General features: G+C 41.9%; 1 protein-coding gene across 3 annotated transcripts in view; it reads left to right on the plus strand.

The window, feature by feature from the left end:
* Window positions 1–17764, plus strand: part of TULP3 (TUB like protein 3) — a 57481-nt gene that overhangs the window by 25808 nt on the left and 13909 nt on the right. For 2 of the 3 annotated variants that reach the window (XM_073000963.2, XM_020811207.3), the window contains exons 2-5: window positions 2811–2859; window positions 4162–4324; window positions 6843–7019; window positions 16254–16387. In XM_073000963.2, coding sequence (XP_072857064.2) covers window positions 4210–4324; window positions 6843–7019; window positions 16254–16387 — 426 coding nt within the window. In that variant the 5' untranslated portion in view covers window positions 2811–2859; window positions 4162–4209. Of the gene's footprint in view, window positions 1–2810; window positions 2860–3019; window positions 3065–4161; window positions 4325–6842; window positions 7020–16253; window positions 16388–17764 lie in introns of those variants that run through there. The other variant, XM_073000965.2, reaches the window with a different exon arrangement.

Consider the following 17764-nt stretch of genomic DNA (forward strand, 5'->3'; position numbering starts at 1 on the left):
AACATCAAAGGAATGTATGACGGTATCAAGCAGGTTTTTAGGTCCAATACAGAAGAAATCTGCTCCCTTGAAGTCTGCTACAGGTGTGATCATCCAGGACCGAGCACAGCAGATGGAACGCTGGGTGCAGCACTACTCTGAGCTATATTCCAGAGAGAATGTAGTAACCGAAGAAGCATTAAACAACATTGAGTGCCTGCCTGTCTTGGAATAGTTGGACAGTGAACCAACCTTAGCAGAAATAAAAGCGGCCTTGGATTCCTTTGCCTCCGGCAATGCACCTAGAAAGGATAACATCCCTGTTGAAGTGCTGAAGTGCTGTAAAGAGATCATCACCACTGAACTGTATGAAGTCTTTTGTCTCTGCTGGAGGGAAGGTGGAGTACCACAGGACATGAAGGATGCAAATATTGTCACATTGTACAAGAACAAAGGAGACAGGGGTGACTGCAATAACTACCGTGACATCTCTCTTCTCAGCGTTGTAGGGAAGCTGCTTGCCCGTGTTGTGCTGAAGAGGCTCCAGGTGCTTGCAGACAGAGTCTATCCAGAATCACAGTGTGGATTTCGAGTCAATAGATCCACCACTGACATGGTATTCTCCCTCAGACAGTTGCAGGAGAAATGCAGGGAACAACAACAGCCACTCTTTGTGGCCTTCATAGATTTCACAAAGGCCTTTGATTTGGTTAGCAGGGATGGCCTATTTAAAATACTTCCCAAGGTTGGATGTCCACCTTGACTCCTTAACATCATCTGGTCCTTCCATGAGGGAATGAAAGGCACTGTAGTTTTTGATGGCTCAACATCAGATCCCTTTGACATCCGAAGCGGAGTGGAACAGGGCTGTGTCCTCGCACCAACCCTTTTTGGGATCTTTTTTGCTGTCATGCTGAAGCATGCCTTTGGAACTGCAACAGAAGGTTCTATCTCCGGACTAGATCAGATGGAAAGCTCTTTAATCTCTCTAGATTGAGAGCGAGGACCAAAGTCCAACTGAAATGCATACGGGACTTCCTCTTCACAGATGATGCAGCAATTGTTGCCCATTCTGCTGAAGACCTCCAACAACTCATGAATCATTTTTGCAAGGCCTGCCAAGACTTTGGACTAACAATCAGCCTGAAGAAAACACAAGTTATGGGCCACGGCGTGGACTCACCTTCCTCTATTACCATCTCCATACAAGAATTGGAGGTTGTTCATGACTTTGTGTACCTTGGCTCAACAATCTCTGACATCCTGGATAAACGCATCGGGAAAGCAGCTACCATGTTCTCTAGACTCACAAAGAGTATGGCTCAATAAGACGCTGATGACATATACCAAGATCCAGGTCTATAGAGCCTGTGTCCTAAGCACACTCCTGTACTGCAGTGAGTCCTGGACTCTTTGTGCACGGCAGGAGAGGAAGCTGAACACCTTCCATATGCGTTGCCTCCGATTCATTTTTGGTATCAGTTGGCAGGACAAAGTTCCAAACAGAGTAGTCCTAGAATGAGCTGGAATTTTTTAGCATACATCCATTACTGAAACAGCAATGTCTACATTGGCTTGGGCATGTCATGAGAATGGCTGATGGTCAGATTGCAAAAGATCTCCTGTATGGAGAATTGGTGCAGGGAAACCGCCCCAGAGGGAGACCACAGTTGCGATACAAGGACATCTGCAAGCGGGATCTGAAGGCCTTAGGAATGGACCTCAACAGATGGGAAATCCTAACATCTAAACGTTCAGCCTGGAGGCAGGCGCTGCATCATGGCCTCTCCCAATTTGAAGAGACCCTTGTCCAGCAGGCCAAGGCAAAGAGGCAGTCCCGAACCCACCAAAATCAGGGAGCTGGACGGGGGACAGATTGCACTTGTCATCAGTGTGGAAGGGATTGTCACTCTTGAATTGGCCTTCTCAGCTACACTAGACGCTGTTCCAAGTCCTCCATACAGAGCACGTTACCATAATCTTTCAAGACTGAAGGATGCCTAATGAATGAATGATGATCTTTTTTTGGGGGATGAGAGAAGGTGTGGGGAAATCTGCAGCTAGTTTTAGATGAGTATTGCTGCTGCTGGAGGGTTCCAAGAGGGTTGCCCACTTCTCCACTAAAGATGTCCACCCATTGTCCTTTGGCTTGAACCCAAGGGTTTGTACTTTAGATACGAACTAGGCCTTTATTATCTGAAATAAAGAAGAAACATACTTCTATCCCTACCATAGCTCAATGAAATACTGTATTTAACAATGGGTGAAATAACAGACACTTGAAACAAAATAATTGGTTTGGAGTGTCAATCCAAGGTGTGTTTAGTGTAGTTTTCCATTTCTAAAAGCAATAGGAATATGCTAGACCTCTCCTGCAATTTTTCCTAACATCAGAAATGCTGTACCTGTGAGTATAACTGTTATAATCAATTATTGTGGCCTATATGTTGGTAGACTTGTGTTCCTTTTTAAGAGCCTTCTTCACCATAATTATCTGATACATTTTGGCCTCTACTAGAAATTTCAAACAATCTTATCTATGTCTGTTAAATCTGATAAAGCAATTAAAAATGTGTGCCAAATAATATTTTTCAGTCTTTCAGGTACCACAAAACTCTCGTGTTGATTTTCTTTTTTAGGAAGTAGTAATGTATTGAGTGAATTTAAGTGGAGTTGAGGGGAAAAAATTTGCTAGTGGCCAACATAAAAAAAAACCAAACTGTTTGATAATTGCCAAAAATGTGCTGTTTTTCCATTTGTTATGGTAATCTTATTGCGTGTTTCAATTTTTCTAGAAAAGTTAATACTTACGACTTCTCTTTCTTTTTTAGCTTTGAAGATGAAACATTGAAACTGAGGCAACTGAAACTAGAAAATCAGGTAAATCATATCCACAAAATGGCAGCAGCTTTTCACTGCTATAGTGGGGAAAGAGAGCAGGTGACAGAGCCCACAGATAAGGCCCTTGCTACAGCTGTGTACATTTATGTAGTTATAAATCTTCACAGTTATGGTGAATAACTGGGTGAGCATATTCAAGTGTAGTACTGATTGTCATCATTAAGATAGCCAGGATAGATGTGTGGTAAGGAACCACGTTTCAGAATACTTTGGGATTCAATGCATTCTGCACAAAGGGCTAAAGTATTATCATGCAGAAAACTGTTGTCATTCCCTATTTCTGTAGACAGAAGGTCACTGATCACCTCCTAGTTCATTCTCCCATCGCCTTGTGTCAAATTATGCAGTTCCTGTTTGGCTGGGAGCAGAGAGAGCCACATAGTGACATGGCAGTCACCATACCAGACTAGTTAGAGGTTAAGTTAAATTGACTCACTATTAACAGTCCTTTATAATTGGCAATGCAGACTGGGGATTCTGGGATTTGTAGTCCAAAACAACAAGAAAAACATAGGAGAATGGTTGAGGAAGAAATAAGGTTGTTGGAGGGAAAATATATGGTGGATAAGGATAGATACAAGCAAAAAGGAAAGAATTAGAGAATATTGAAATGGAGAAAATTCAGAAAAATGTGTAATATACTTGAAAAGACAATGTTTTGAATTTAATTATAAAAACTCAAGAATGTTGGCCAGGGCTATGGAAGTTAAAAAAATCAAGAGTTTTATTGCAATACTTAAGAATGAAAGGGGCAAAAGGCATAATTTGTAGAAGGAAAATGGGAAGTCTTTCAAGATTTTTAACAAAAGTTATATAGTGGAGGGAAACTTTGTTTGGAAAGAATTAGGAATTATATTGAGTAAAATATGGAGAATAGATTTCAAGATAGAGTAGAGATTTAATGGAGCAACTAATTAGAGAAAAGGAGATAGAGAAAATAATTAATAAATTGAAAGTAGGAAAAACTCCAGGAATGGATGAGTTGGAATATTATAAAATTTTTAGGAAAATTTTCATACCTAAATTAAAGGTTTTTTTAAATAGAATTAATTCTTCACAGCCAGATACCTAATTCACTGAGCTATGCAGCCAGTGGTTTATCTGATAGGGGCCCTTAAATGTCCATCTCTGTAATAGAATATTCATTAGATTTGCTTTGTAATATATTGATTTGAAGAAGGCTTACTGCTATTTCATAGTCTGAACCACAAAACTAACTGCTAGAGTTTTAAGGGAATGATTCCTTGACTGTCATAAGTATATGATTTTCTTCATTGGCAGAGAGCTCTTCTAGAGAAGAAGCAGAGGAAAAAGCGTCTTGAACCCTTGATGGTGCAGCCTAATCCAGAAGCAAAATTATGCAAGTTTAAATCCAAAGTGGGGGAAGAACAGGCACCTTTAGTTGAGCCTTCTGCCCGTGCCTGTACCAGTGTGGTTCTCCATGGTGAGTAGAATGTTTATATTGATAAAACACTCTCCCACTTTTAATAACACTCAAAATAACCACTACCAAATCAGGAGAAATGGCATTCCACTGTAGTATTAAATAATTTCAAATACTAGAATCAAAACTTAGCAAAGTGCACAGCTGGATATTTTGCAGGATTGAAAAGGACATGCCCAGCTTTATGACTGGTGGCTTGAATTTTCTCTCGGTGGAGCCCACTTTTAACTGACTAACTGATACTAGTTGGTTGTTGAAGAATGTTAATTTATACAAATTCAACATCTTGAGAAGTAGTGGCACTAAGCTCCAGAAATGACTACACTGAGCTTTTAAACAGCTTTTGGAATCATAGAATCATGGAGTTGGAAGGGGTCAGTAAAGTTGTTGATGCCAGAATCTAAATCAGAGTATATTTGACAGATAGTTGTCTATTTTTCTCTTCAGTTCCACCAGCATTGGAGCACTACTTCCCAAGATAATTGGTTCAATGTCATACTCCTCTAACAGGAGTTTTTTTCCTGATATTCAACTGAAATCTGGCTTCCTGTAATTTGAGTCCATTATTATGTGTCCTGCACTCTGGGGTTATCAAAAACTGCTATAATATCTCCCCTCAGTCTTCTGTTCTCAAGGTTAAACATGACCAGTTGTCCTCTTAAGACTGGATTTTCAGACCTTAGGTCATCCTTGTTGGCCTCCTTGAGCTTGCTCTAGTTTATAAGCATCTTTCTTAAAGCATGGTGTCCAGATTTGGACACAGTGCTCTAGATGGGGCCTAACCAGTGCTGAATCGAGGGGAATTATTACTTCACCAACTTGAAAACTATGTATCTATTAATGCAACCTAAAATAGCATTTGCCTTTTTTGCCCTGTTGGCTCATATTGAGATTGTGATCAATAAGAATTCCAAGATACTTCTTGTGCATACGTAGTCTTACTAACCCATGTCTGGTCTTTTCCCCTTAGGTGGTGAACGTTGCATTTATCCCTGTTAAATTTCATTCTGTTGTTTCCAGCCCAGTGCTCAAGCCTATCAAAATCTTTTTGAATTTCATTTCTATCTTCCAGGGTATTAGCTATTCATTTATGTATCATCTGCAAATTTGATAAGCATTCTCTGCACCTCCTCATTCAGGTCATTAATACAAATGTTGAAGAGCACCAGACCCAGGACTGAGCCTTTGTGGTGCTCCACCTGTTGCCTCCTCCCAGTTTGAGAAGGTGCCATTGATAAGCACTCTCTGAATATAATTCTGTAACTGATTGTGGACCCACCTGATAGTTGTTCTTTCCAGCTCTCACCAAGTTTCAGGTGCTTTTCTAGAGTGCCTGAACCTTAGACTCACATTCTAAGTAAATTTAATAGCAAACTGGTATCTGGAAAGTGCAGATCCTGCAGTCATACCAATGTTTCCATTGGTAGATCATTCCATGATATAAATGCTAGCTCCTTGCTTTCCTCTGGCAAAATCCAGTATGCTCTCATAACATGTAGAGATCTGCACCATCCACGAGTTTGATTTGGAAGTTGAGAAAATGGCCCAATAAGTTTCAGTGATCTCAAAGTCTTTGCATTTATCAGAACTTGCTCAGTGGATTTCAGGGAAATATAACTTATGCATGCATACACGGCCAATAACATTTTGGATAGTATATTTAAAAAATGAGGGGATAGGATAAAATTAAATGTAACAATAAGTTTTATTTTAAAAACCCAGAGTGATATAGAAACTGCCAATTTGAGACATGAATAAAGGCTGTTTCTTGTTTAGTCACACTCCACAAAGTAAATTCAAACTATTGCCTCAATGCATGTATCTCATCACCAGGTACAGTATCATACAATGTCACCATTTGTGTTTGCCTGCAGATTTCTCTCTGTGCTTCACATTGTGCCTTAGCCTTTTATGGCCAGATCCATAGGGAGAGGTTAGAGTGCCTAGGATCAGCAAAAATGTTCCACCTTGTCCTAAACATGCATTGACATTTGAAATACAGTGGTGCCTCGCTTAACGATGTTAATTGGTTCCCAAAAAAAATCGCTATGGGAAAACATCGCTAAGCGAAACACCATTTCCCATAGGAATGCATTGAAAACCAGATAACCGTTCCAATGGGAATGGATTACTGTCCTTAAGCGAAAATCGCCATAGGAAACATCGCTAAGCGAACGCGGTTCCTCCACTGGAATGCATTGAATAGGTTTCAGTGCATTTCAGTGGTTTTCGCTATTTTTAAAGTGTCTTAAAATGTTCAAAAACTGTTTAAAATGCTTGGAATCGTTAGTGCACCCTGTAAAACCTTTGCAAACTTGATTTGGCTTTGTTCTGACTCTTCGTTAATTTTTGGTGAGTTTCCCCCCCCCCATTGGAATGCACTGAACTGTAGGTTTGACAGCTGAAAAATTTATTTCAATTTAAAGGTGTTTATACCTCCTAAATGGCTAACTCAAGCGTGTAAATAAATAAATGAACACATGGAAAAAGAAAACTCAAAACTTATTTGTCTTTATAGGCATTGATGGGCCTGCTATCTTTCTGAAACCGGCAGTACAGGAATTGGGAGACAAACACCAGATCATTTCAGTTGGATCCTACTCAACTGAGGAAGACAACATGCCAGAAAAGACTGAGGAAATTCAAACAGATGCAGCCTCCAAGGTGGCTTTACAAGATATCTTGCAAAAACGAGGTGAGATCTGGTAACAAAGAGTGAGATCTGAATGTGGATTTGTTAAGATTGCACTGAGTTTCTTTTTTTAAACATGACAGTAGAGTAGCAAAATAACTGTTGTCAGAGAAACTCATTGAATACCCATCTCAGCTTTGTTGTTATGTGCCATCACGTTGCATTGCCTACCTTGTAAAGAGAAATGGGAAGGCAAAAGAACAGCAGAGACTTTTCTGTTCCATGGGGTGGAGTTGTCTAAAACACGGAAGTCACACGACTGACTGGGGCTGGTTGTTAGAGAGTATGTGATTCCTTTGTATCAGAGTTCTGCTGCCTGCCACTGCATAACCAGGTTGATGGAACAGTGTTGGTTATGATATCTGAACCCAGACAATGAGGGCCAGGATACGTGTAAGAATGTATCCCTCAAACAAGCCTGTCGAGGTTTTATGATTTTTGGAAGAGGCTTTTCTATTTGTACCACCATAGCTGTTCCCAGGCTTTGGGTGGCCTGGGGCCAAGGCAAGATTAGTTCCACCTCTATTGTCCTTCTACCAGCATGCATACAAATTTATTTTCTGAGATACTCTTTTGACATCTGAATTACTTTTGCTGTTGAGGCAGGTGTTATTTTACTCATTCCCCTTGACAATTTGTCCAGTGGTGTCCGACTCTAGGCGGTGGTGCTCATCTCCATTTCCAACCCATAGAGCTAGCGTTTGTCTGCAGACAATCCTCTGTGGTCACGTTGCCAGCGTGACTAGACACGGAACGCCATTTACCTTCCCACCGTAGTGGTACCTATTTATCTACTTGCATTTTTGCATTTTGCATGCTTTCGAACCGCTAGGTTGGCAGGAGCTGGGACAAATGCCGGGGGCTCACTCCGTCATGTGGATTCGATCTTACGACTGCAGATATATACATACAGTGGTGTCTCGCTTAGTGGTGTTAATTTGTGCAGAAAAAATCACTGCTAAGCGATAACATCGCTAAGCGAAAATAAAAAGCCCATAGAAACGCATTAAAACGCGATTAATACGTTCCTATTGGCTTAAAACTCACCTTTAAGCGAAGATCCTCCATAGCGCCGCCATTTTCGGTGCCTCTAAAGCAAGGAATCCGTGCCTGAAAACAGCGGGCGGCCAGTTTGAAACTGCCATTCAGCTGGCCGAAAATGGGGGCTTTGCGATAATCACTTCTCTGCGATCATCGCAAAGTGAAATTTCCCCATAGGGACCATCGCAAAGCGATCATACTTGCGATCGCAAAAACGGCGTCACTAAGCGATTTCATCGCTATACGGAACGATCGCTATGCGAGGCACCACTCTGTGTGTGTGCGTGTGCGTGTGCGTGTGCATGTGCGTGTGCGTGTGTGTGTGTGTGTGTGTGTGTGTGTGTGTGTGTGTGTGTAAATTGACAGTGGAGCTACTTTGCTGTACTGGCGTGACTATAACAGCTAATTTAGATGCAAATGTTCCAAGAAGAGAGGTATGACATGTTTATAACTGAATATCGCAGAAAATAGCAACCAAAATGATAAATATGTTGAAAAAGTCCCCTGTGATAAAAGGTTACAATGTTTGTTGATATCAAGCTTTGGAAGAAAGTAAATAATGTGAGACATGATACAAGTATTTCAAATTATATGTGGTGTGGAGAAAATAAATAGGGAAGTTTCTCCCTATCACATAACATTAGAATTATGAATTATTTGGGATGATGAATGACATACCTGACTACTTCTAGAGACATATCAAGTAAGAAGGACTCCTTTTTTGTGGGAAGTTTCCAAAAGTCCCAGCTCCCTTTTAAAAGAACACATTTGTAATATGCCTAAATTGGATTAAATTATTAATTTCCTCCCCCTTTCCACTTATCCTCCTTTTAATGCACCATTCTCTTTTCTATTCTTCCCCCCCCCCCCTTTTTTTTTCTTTTTGGACAATGAGAAGTGTTCAATTTATGGAATGGAAAGGTCAAGGTCTTTATTGACTGCATGGTCTTTTTATTAATCAAACTCCAAAAACAATGGTACAAATAACAAACCAGCTAGAAGGAATGAAATGTTCTTGGTTCTAAATAGCTCGAGTAACACACTTCACAGTACTAACAGCCACCCAAAAACAGGTACAGTGGTGCCTCGCATAATGATCACTCCGTTTAGCGATGAAATCGCTTTGTGATGGACTTTTTGCCATTGCAAGAGCGATCGCTTTGCGATGATTGTGGGGGAGCGCTCTCCCACGATCATCGCAAAGGCCCCACCGGTCAGCTATTCAAAAAAACAGGCTTTGCGCTGCTCGCGGGGAAGCAATTCCCCGGGAGCATCCCCAGAGGCTCGCTTTTTGGAACAGCTGACCAGCGGGCGTTTGGGCTGCTCGCGGCGAAGCGCTTCTCCGGGAGCAGCCCAGAGGCCCGCCCGTCAGCTGTTCCAAAAGGCGGGCGTTTCGGCTGCTCTCGGAGAAACGCCCGGCCGTCAACTGTTCCTTTTTCAGCCGGCTGACTGGCCGGTGCTCGGGCAGGAGGGCAGGGGATGGCTCCCCCCCTCCTCCTGAGTGCATGCCGGCTTTTCTCCGGAAGCGCTTCTCCGGGAGCAGCCGAAACGCCCGCCTTTTGGAACAGCTGACAGGCGGGCGTTTGGGCTTCTCCCGGAGAAGCGCTTCCGGAGAAGAGCTGGCGTGCACTCGGGAGGAGGGCAGGGGAGCCTTTCCCTGCCCTCCTGCCCGAGCGCCGGCCCCATTTTCGGCCAGCTGATCGGCGGTTCCAAAATGGCCACTGCAACCATTTTCACGCAATTTCCTCGCTTACCGAGGGCGCGAAAATGGCAGCGCTATGGAGGATCTTCGCATAACAGTGAGTTTTTGCCCCATAGGAACGCATTAAACTTCGTTTCTATGGGGTTTTCCCACCCACATTGCGATGTTTCCGGATAGCGACGATTAATCCGGAACAGATTAACATCGCTATGCGGGGCACCACTTTATCTAGACAAGTTATTCCCTTTGAAGCTTTGATAAAATCAGCATTGAAGTAGAAAGTGATTTCAAATTAATAAACAGGTGATATCTGATGCCTGGGGTTGACTGCATAGCTCAGTGGTTTGGGTATCTCTGGCTGTGGAGCCATACGTTGTCAGTTCAATTCCCCACGGTGCCTCCTAGGGGATGTCCCCGGCCTCTGTAGCCATGAGCAAGCTGCACATTCCCAGAATGCCTCCAGAAGAAAAGTAGAGTAAACCACTTCTGTGCAATCTTTACCTAGAAAACTCTAGAAGGGGTTGTCATAAGTAAGAATTAACTTGATGACATACAATTGCTGTATTATTATTATTGTCTGGTACTTTAAAGGTAAAAATCAAATTAATAGCACAATTAGTTCTAAGTGCTGCAGAGGCTATCAGGGTTATGACTCATATTACCACGGTCCATTTCCACCACGATAAAGAGTGATGTAGATGTTGCTTGGAAAGCAAGCCTATTATATTGTACGTGTTAAGCATATAACAGCAGTGCTCTACTGATCAGCCATGCTCCTTATTGGCTGCTTTTATTTTTGACATTGTGTGGGACTGGCCTTTGACCATAGCATGTAAGAGGATCCACCGATACACTACCTTCTGGTTGAAATGCAGGTAATAAATTGCACTAGACTCAGTGGGGATTTGGTGAGTCATCTCCTCTGTAAGTTCCATTGGTTCAGTGGGCCTCTTCTATTACTGGAATTCAGCTTTTGAGCCCCTACTGTGATGGTCCTTGTCTCCACAGGCTCCTGCCACTGCACAGAGAGAGACATGCAGGAGGGTCATCCACCCAGAATATTCTAGATATCAGAGATGAAATATGATCTATGGCTCTGCCTACCACAGCTGAGCCAACTCTTTATGATTTGCTGCTCAGTATGGGAGGGAGTCAAGTTCTGTGTTCTACTAAAAGTGATGTGCAGTTGCAGTATGTAGTGGAGAACAGCAAACACTCCATGAAAAGCCTAAACCATATAGTATCTACTAACATGAATGGTTAGTTGTCCAATGCCAACATCTCATCAACGTCACTGTGATGGCACTGGAAACTCCTGTCTCATGGCAGGTACAGTGTTGCCTTGCAAGATGATTGCCTCGCAGGACGATTAATCCACAAGACGGTGGCTTTTTGCGATTGCTGTAGCGCTTTGCAAAACAGTTTTTCCTATGGGCAATTTTCGCTTGACAATGTTTGGGTCTGTGACTTGCAAAGTCTTAAGGGGAGCATGGCTGGAAGAGCGACATCTGCACAGGCACCGGAGAGGGAGCAAGCAAGCAAACCAGAGCAAAGGAGAGAGAGAAAGAGAAAGCGCGCTTCCTCCCTCCTTCCCTCCGTCCCTCCTGCCTGCTTTCCCTCCCTGCCCCACTTCTTTCTGCTCTTCTCCCTCATTCTTTCTTCCTCACTCTTAACTGACCCCCACAATACAGACACATGTACACACACGTGCCAGATTTCCCTCATGCGCTCCCTCAGTCTCAATCCTTCAGACCCTGTCCCCCCCGTTTCTCTGCTTCTCTTTTCAGGCGCACGTGCGCACGGCTCGGCTCCTTGTGTTTCTCTTTTCCTGTCATCTCCCATCAGCTCCTGTCTATGAAACCGGCACACTGACTTGCTCTTCTCTCGCAATCTCTCTCTCTCTGCCCCCTCCCTACTTCCCATTTCCCCACCCCCTTTCAGTGCACCCGAAACAACAACAAAAAGAGCAGCAGCAGCGACAACAACAACAATAATGATTCGCATCCAGCATGTCCCGAAGGAAACAGAGCAAACCCAGACAGATCAAACCTAAGTTTGCAAAGAGGAAGGAGAAGGGAACCGAGATCTGTGAATCGCAAGACGGTTTCCCCTATGGACGGTTTTCGCAAGAGGACGATTTTCCCCCATTGGAACACATTGATTAGATTTCAATGCATTCTTGTGGGGAAGCGTATTTCGCAAGATGATGTTTTCGCAAGACAGCTTTTTTCGTGGAACCAATTAACATCGTCTTGCAAGGCACCACTGTATTTGGCTAAATCTGTGTCTTCTACATTGGTCTACCAAATGTTACTGCTTCTGGAACAGAGAAAACCTGGAGGAAGGGAATCCATGTACAGTGCTTATTATGTCACATCAACCTTGTCCTTACCTCCTGATTTATCTGTTTTAGCAGAACAGTCTGGTGCTGTCTTCTCAGATGTGTGAGCACACTTTCAGCTGAATTGTGTTCTAGTTATTTCCTCATAATAACAGAAGGATGTGAGGCACTGGAAGGCATACCTACCGGTACTAGTGCCTTTGCTGTGGCCGCCATCTCCGTCACAACACTTGCCAAAGAAGAACTTATTATGCTTCTTCTGTGGGAATTGATAGAATGATGTATTTTCATTTTTCTCCCGGGCGAGTGAGGCTACCACATCAGGCAGCTTCTGAAAAAATCAAGTGACTAACAAGTTGCCTTCCCCGCCTCTTCCACTCATGAAGTCCTTCTGTTTTCTCCAGCAGCCACTGACTCATGATGGGTGAATCTATTCTGTCTGTACCAGTGTGTCTCTTTCCTGCTACAAATTATGGATATTGAACTTTTAGAAGTGCAGAACATGAGTACATGCTAACAATAGGTCGTTTGCTGTCACTTCTACTACTTCCCCCATATGAGCATGATTTGCCACCACCACAAACTATTTCCTTGTAGTTAAATAATCATATGTTGTATCCTAAATTTTAGTAAGAAATCAGTTGTGCATGCTAGGTTACTTGTAATTTAGTAATTCAAAACACAACACAAACTATAGACCCAGTGAGACAGAACAGTGAAGTTTATAGTAAATGGTTCATACACACATAGACAGAGGATGATTTTGTCTTGCAAATTGCACTTACTGTATTTTCAAGAGTGGTTGTTTGTGCTTGTACCCACAACAGATCATCAGCTGTTTCTGTGTATAAAATAATATCCTGTCTTTGTGGATCATTTCCTATGTCAAATTGTAATATATTTGGGCATCCAGAAAAGCTGTTGCAGTGTTGGTAGAGAAAGGATTTCTTCATCACTGCCACAAAATAGGATCAATAATGACCTTTCATGCATATTTGGTTATATCCATTGTGAGATTCAGAGCACTTATGTTGTTCCCGTTATCTCATTCCCATTTTTATTGATGGCCAGCTCCCTGGTCAACAAGCTAGCTGTGCACTAGAACAGGGCAAGCAACATGTGACCAAAACATTTCCCAACACCACATTTCAAATGAATTGATTCTCTTCCTGTCACCTTTCTTCATCATCCAACTTTCATAGCTTCATCTCTAGAAATGACAAAATCTGGAAACCTAAACACCTTCACTTTTTAAAAGGTGTATGAAGAGCATTTGCCTTTTCTTGAAGTTGACTGGTCCTCCCCAAAACTTACCAGAAGTGCTAATTAAAACAAGCTTGTGCAACCATGTTTTAAAGTGAAAACAAATGTCATACTGTACCTCCCTACTATGTCTGTCCCCCCTCAAATATGACAGTTCAGCAGCAGAGAACAGCCATTTGTGAGTTGGGAGATTGGCAGTGATGCTCCCCAAGCTTCCAGAAAGTTGTCTCCTGTGCTCAGCTGCACAGGAAAGGGTGCTTTGGAAGTATTCTTTTCAATTACACAGTGAGGGATTCAGTAGGACCACCATCCCTGTCAACCAGAGACTCCCCAAGAGTATACAGGAATCCACTGTATTTCCTCATTCTTCTGGTGGGGACAACTTAACTGGTCATTTAGATTTGCAGAGAAGAATACAACTGTAAATCTAAATTTCACTGAGAAATGTATCCAACTTTGAGACTGAGTCATAGAAAATCCACTTATAGATTACTATTCTTTTTTCCAAAAATATAGATCAAAAGTGTAAGTGGCCAAATATGTGGAGCTCATGATGTGCTGAGATAGTCTCAAGATTGTCATGTTGGCCATGAAATCCAACATTATTGTTGAAGCCTTCAAATACAGTATTTCATAAAATTTCATCAATTATAGAATTCCCAACATAAAAGCAATATTCTGAAAGAAGTATTCATTTCACTTCACATGAAACTCATGAAGCACTGAACCAATAAACAATCATATGAAGTCTGAACAGTGTTTGTGATGGCATCTGATCTTTGAAATACACTGCTACTACAGTATTTGCATTACATAGGTGCCAGGAAAATTTTTCATTATCTCAGACATTTGCTTAAATAATTTCTTTTTTTATTTACTAAGCTTCTGTAGCTGTTAACAGTTCTGTATTGTAAGCTAACTTGAGCCTACAGAGTAAAAAGTTGGGGTAAAATTATTTTTCAAATAAATAATATATTAATTAAGAAATCCATCTTGAATTATGACAGTGAGAGGAATGAACAGTCTCTTAGGGCAGGGGTGGCGAATCTTTTTGGGTTTGCATGCCCAAAATTGGGGGGGGGGGAGACAGCAGGTGGCGTGCTGCCGCTGCAATATGGACTCTGACCTGGAAGACCGGAACCAGAAGTGGCGGTTTAAGGGGGAATCATGGCGATGGACCCAGAGAACCCGGAAGTGGCGGCGGAAGGGGGAATTCTGGCTGCAGCCGCCTCATGAGGTTTGGCTGCGCAAGGGGTGCGGGGGGAGTAGTGTGGCTCGCGTGCCAGAAGAATGGGCTCCGTGTGCCAGCTGTGGCACACGTGACACAGGTTTGCCATCACTGTCCTAGGGGCTTGTCTGAAGGAGTCACCCTTCAGCAGAGAAGTGGCCAAACAGGAGAGAGAGAGAACAGGAATGGAGAGATGACAATTAAACTGTTAGATAGGGCTTTGCTGAGAAAGATAAGGCAGCTAAAGCCAATTCATCAGCATACATTTCAGCAGTCAGGTCAGAGTATAGTTCAGAGAATACTAAGTTTCAAAACCTGACAATTTTTTCCTGAACATTATGTTATCATTGGTGTCACCAAACTAAACAACGTAATAAAATAAAGCAAGCCTGTAAACGTTCATCTCTCCGATCTTGACTTCATTGCATCGCTTCCTTCTTTATTCAATGAATGTCATAGGGACCTCTAACAAATCTGTTGACATAGATATAAATTGATGTAGATTAAGGATGTTTGTGGGTTATGATATTTTTAATCTTTGTTTTTATTTTTTCTGTTTTTTTAATCTTCTAGTGGAGTTTCTGGTGCTGCCATCGAAGGCAGCAAAAATAGTTTTTTAAATGAAATTAGAACACAGTTGCACTTGCAGAAGCATTTGGGAAGTATAGTTTACCTTATAGAAGAATAGATAGAAGAAGGTGTTCATCACATTTTAGTGTGAAAAGTCATTTTGCTCTTAAAAATGGAAGAGGAAAAAAATTCTACTTCTGATTGCCACTAAATTTTGACCAGCACACTGCAGTTTTACATAATCTTTTGGCAGGCTTTTGGAGAGTGAAACTATCCCCAGACATTGCAGAGTTGTTCACCCCGGATGCAGAAGAAGATGTATAAGACTCTGTAGACTGAGTATCTAATACTGAGCTTCTGGATGAGTTCCCCCCCCCTTTTTAAATCTTTTTGAAAAATCTGGACTTCCTGCCAAAAGCAGAGATATGAAAAGTAACTTCTTTTGGAGTACATCTCCCAAGATGCTTTGGTCAGTCTAACAGATTTTGTTTAAATTTAATTAAAACACCACGTTTTATATGGCACATGGATGCTTAACGTGATTCATAAATGTTGGCAAAAAGAAAATCTTGTAGCACCTGAAAAACTGATAATATTATTTCAGTGTGAGCTTTTATGGCTCGGAGTCCACTTCCTCAGATACTGTGCTACAATATATTCTGTCCTCCTCCCTTGTCCCCCCCCCTTTGCCAGTGCGCTGAGCTAGACTAACACAGCTAGTTCTTTGGAAACCGATGAAAGATTTTGGTGTTCTAATGGGAAATAATATTGCAGTTTCATCCTGTTTGTCTTAATTACACTTGTAGACAGTACATTATGTGTACAAGTCTTCTACCGTTCATGTAAGTAAATATTCTCTACCTGCTTAAGCAAGTGAAAAGCTCTGTTTGCTTAGAAAGAGGTCACCTCAGCTGAAGATTGTGTTGTGTGAAATGTACATGGAGGTATTATGTTTCCCAAATACCACTAGGGTTCTGCCTGTAGTGATTTGAACATGTAAACAACAGCAGGAGGATATTGATATACAGTACCTTGTGTTCATAATTCCTTTTTCATAAAGATAGGATTAACTTTCTGATTTCATTTTGGCAGGTATCTCTGGAAGTATGAATTTTGATGAGGAGGATACTGATGAGGAAGAAGAAATAGAGAAGAAGTCAGGATCTCGTTCACCCTGTTTAGAATCTCAGAGGCCTCCTTCTGCCAACAGCCAAATCTCTGCTACAGTAAGCACGGTTTCCCCCCCAATTTATTTATTTTTATTTATTTATTTATTGTATTTATACCCCGCCTATCTAGTCATTTCGACCACTCTAGGCAGCTTACAACATAAGGATAACAAGTTCTTAAAAAATTTATAACAATTAATTAATTAAATGATTCTATAAGATGGGAAAAATAAAAATAAATCAAATAAAGATTAAAAAAAAGGAAAGAGGACAGGAATTAACTGGAAGGGAAGGCCTGCCTATACATCCATGTTTTTAGTTGGTTCTTAAAAGTACCCAGCGAGGGTGCAGCGCGAATCTCCGGAGGTAGGTTATTACAGAGATGAGGAGCCACTGCCGAGAAAGCCCGGTTTCTAGTTCTTTTTTTCCGGGGCTCCCTCAGCGTCAGGCTCCTCAGCCTCACCTCCTGGCTCGCGTGGGTGACACGGGTAGAACTAGTTGGGAGTAAGCGTTCCGCCAAGTATCGAGGTCCTAAACCGTTTAGGGCTTTATATGTAAGCATTAACACTTTGAAGTCAATGCGGAAACATGTCTGCCTTGCTTTTTTGGACTTGTACCTATATCCATGTTTATCGATGTATCTGTGTTTTCTTGTGCCTGCTTCAATATTAACCCTATTGAAGCTGCCCAGTTTGTATATCTGCAACTTTTAATAGGAATTTTTTACTTAGAAACTCTTCTTTGGCTCTTCTTCAGTTGAAAACCAGCCTGTCCATAACCCATGTGCCTCTGCATCATGCCTCGCATATTCTTTAACTTTAGACAACTTTCCTAGTAGCTATCATGTTATCTCATGCCATTAAACTCAGTGCAGTCTGTTTCAGTTCCTCTTCTATCTACCTGCATCTGGCTGCAGAACAAGATGACACTTCATTTTGATAGAATTCTTTCTCTCCAAAAGTGCGTTTCAGACTTTGGCCACAATCATAAGCTAGTCTTCCAGGTATTGTTCCTGGATCCTCGGACAGATGTAGAATCTACTCCTCTCCACTTTGCAGGTGCAGAGAACACTTTTATGTGGGATTGCAGAATGTCACCCTTTCTCACAGGAGCCTGTAATGGAGCCATCAGCACCCTATTTTTGCCATCATCAACCAATGAACTCTTGGTTCTCAGTATTTATCCCACTGGAGTAACTTCCACAGTTTTTCCCTGCAAATGGTATTTACCCCCCCCCTTCTCTCTCTCTCTCTCTCTCTCTCTCTCTCTCTCTCTCTCTCTCTAAACTCAGAGTTAGCTTTACACCTACTTTTGTAGAGCAGCTACTTAGCCTTCTTCTTTAGCCTCCTTGAAGAGTGGCGATAGATGCAATGCAAAGTTTTTCAGGCCTTTACAATGCCTGAAGCCTTGTTCACATACATTAGCCTCTGTTTT

Source organism: Pogona vitticeps, chromosome 5, assembly GCF_051106095.1.
Source record: "Pogona vitticeps strain Pit_001003342236 chromosome 5, PviZW2.1, whole genome shotgun sequence".
Lineage (NCBI taxonomy): Eukaryota > Metazoa > Chordata > Lepidosauria > Squamata > Agamidae > Pogona > Pogona vitticeps.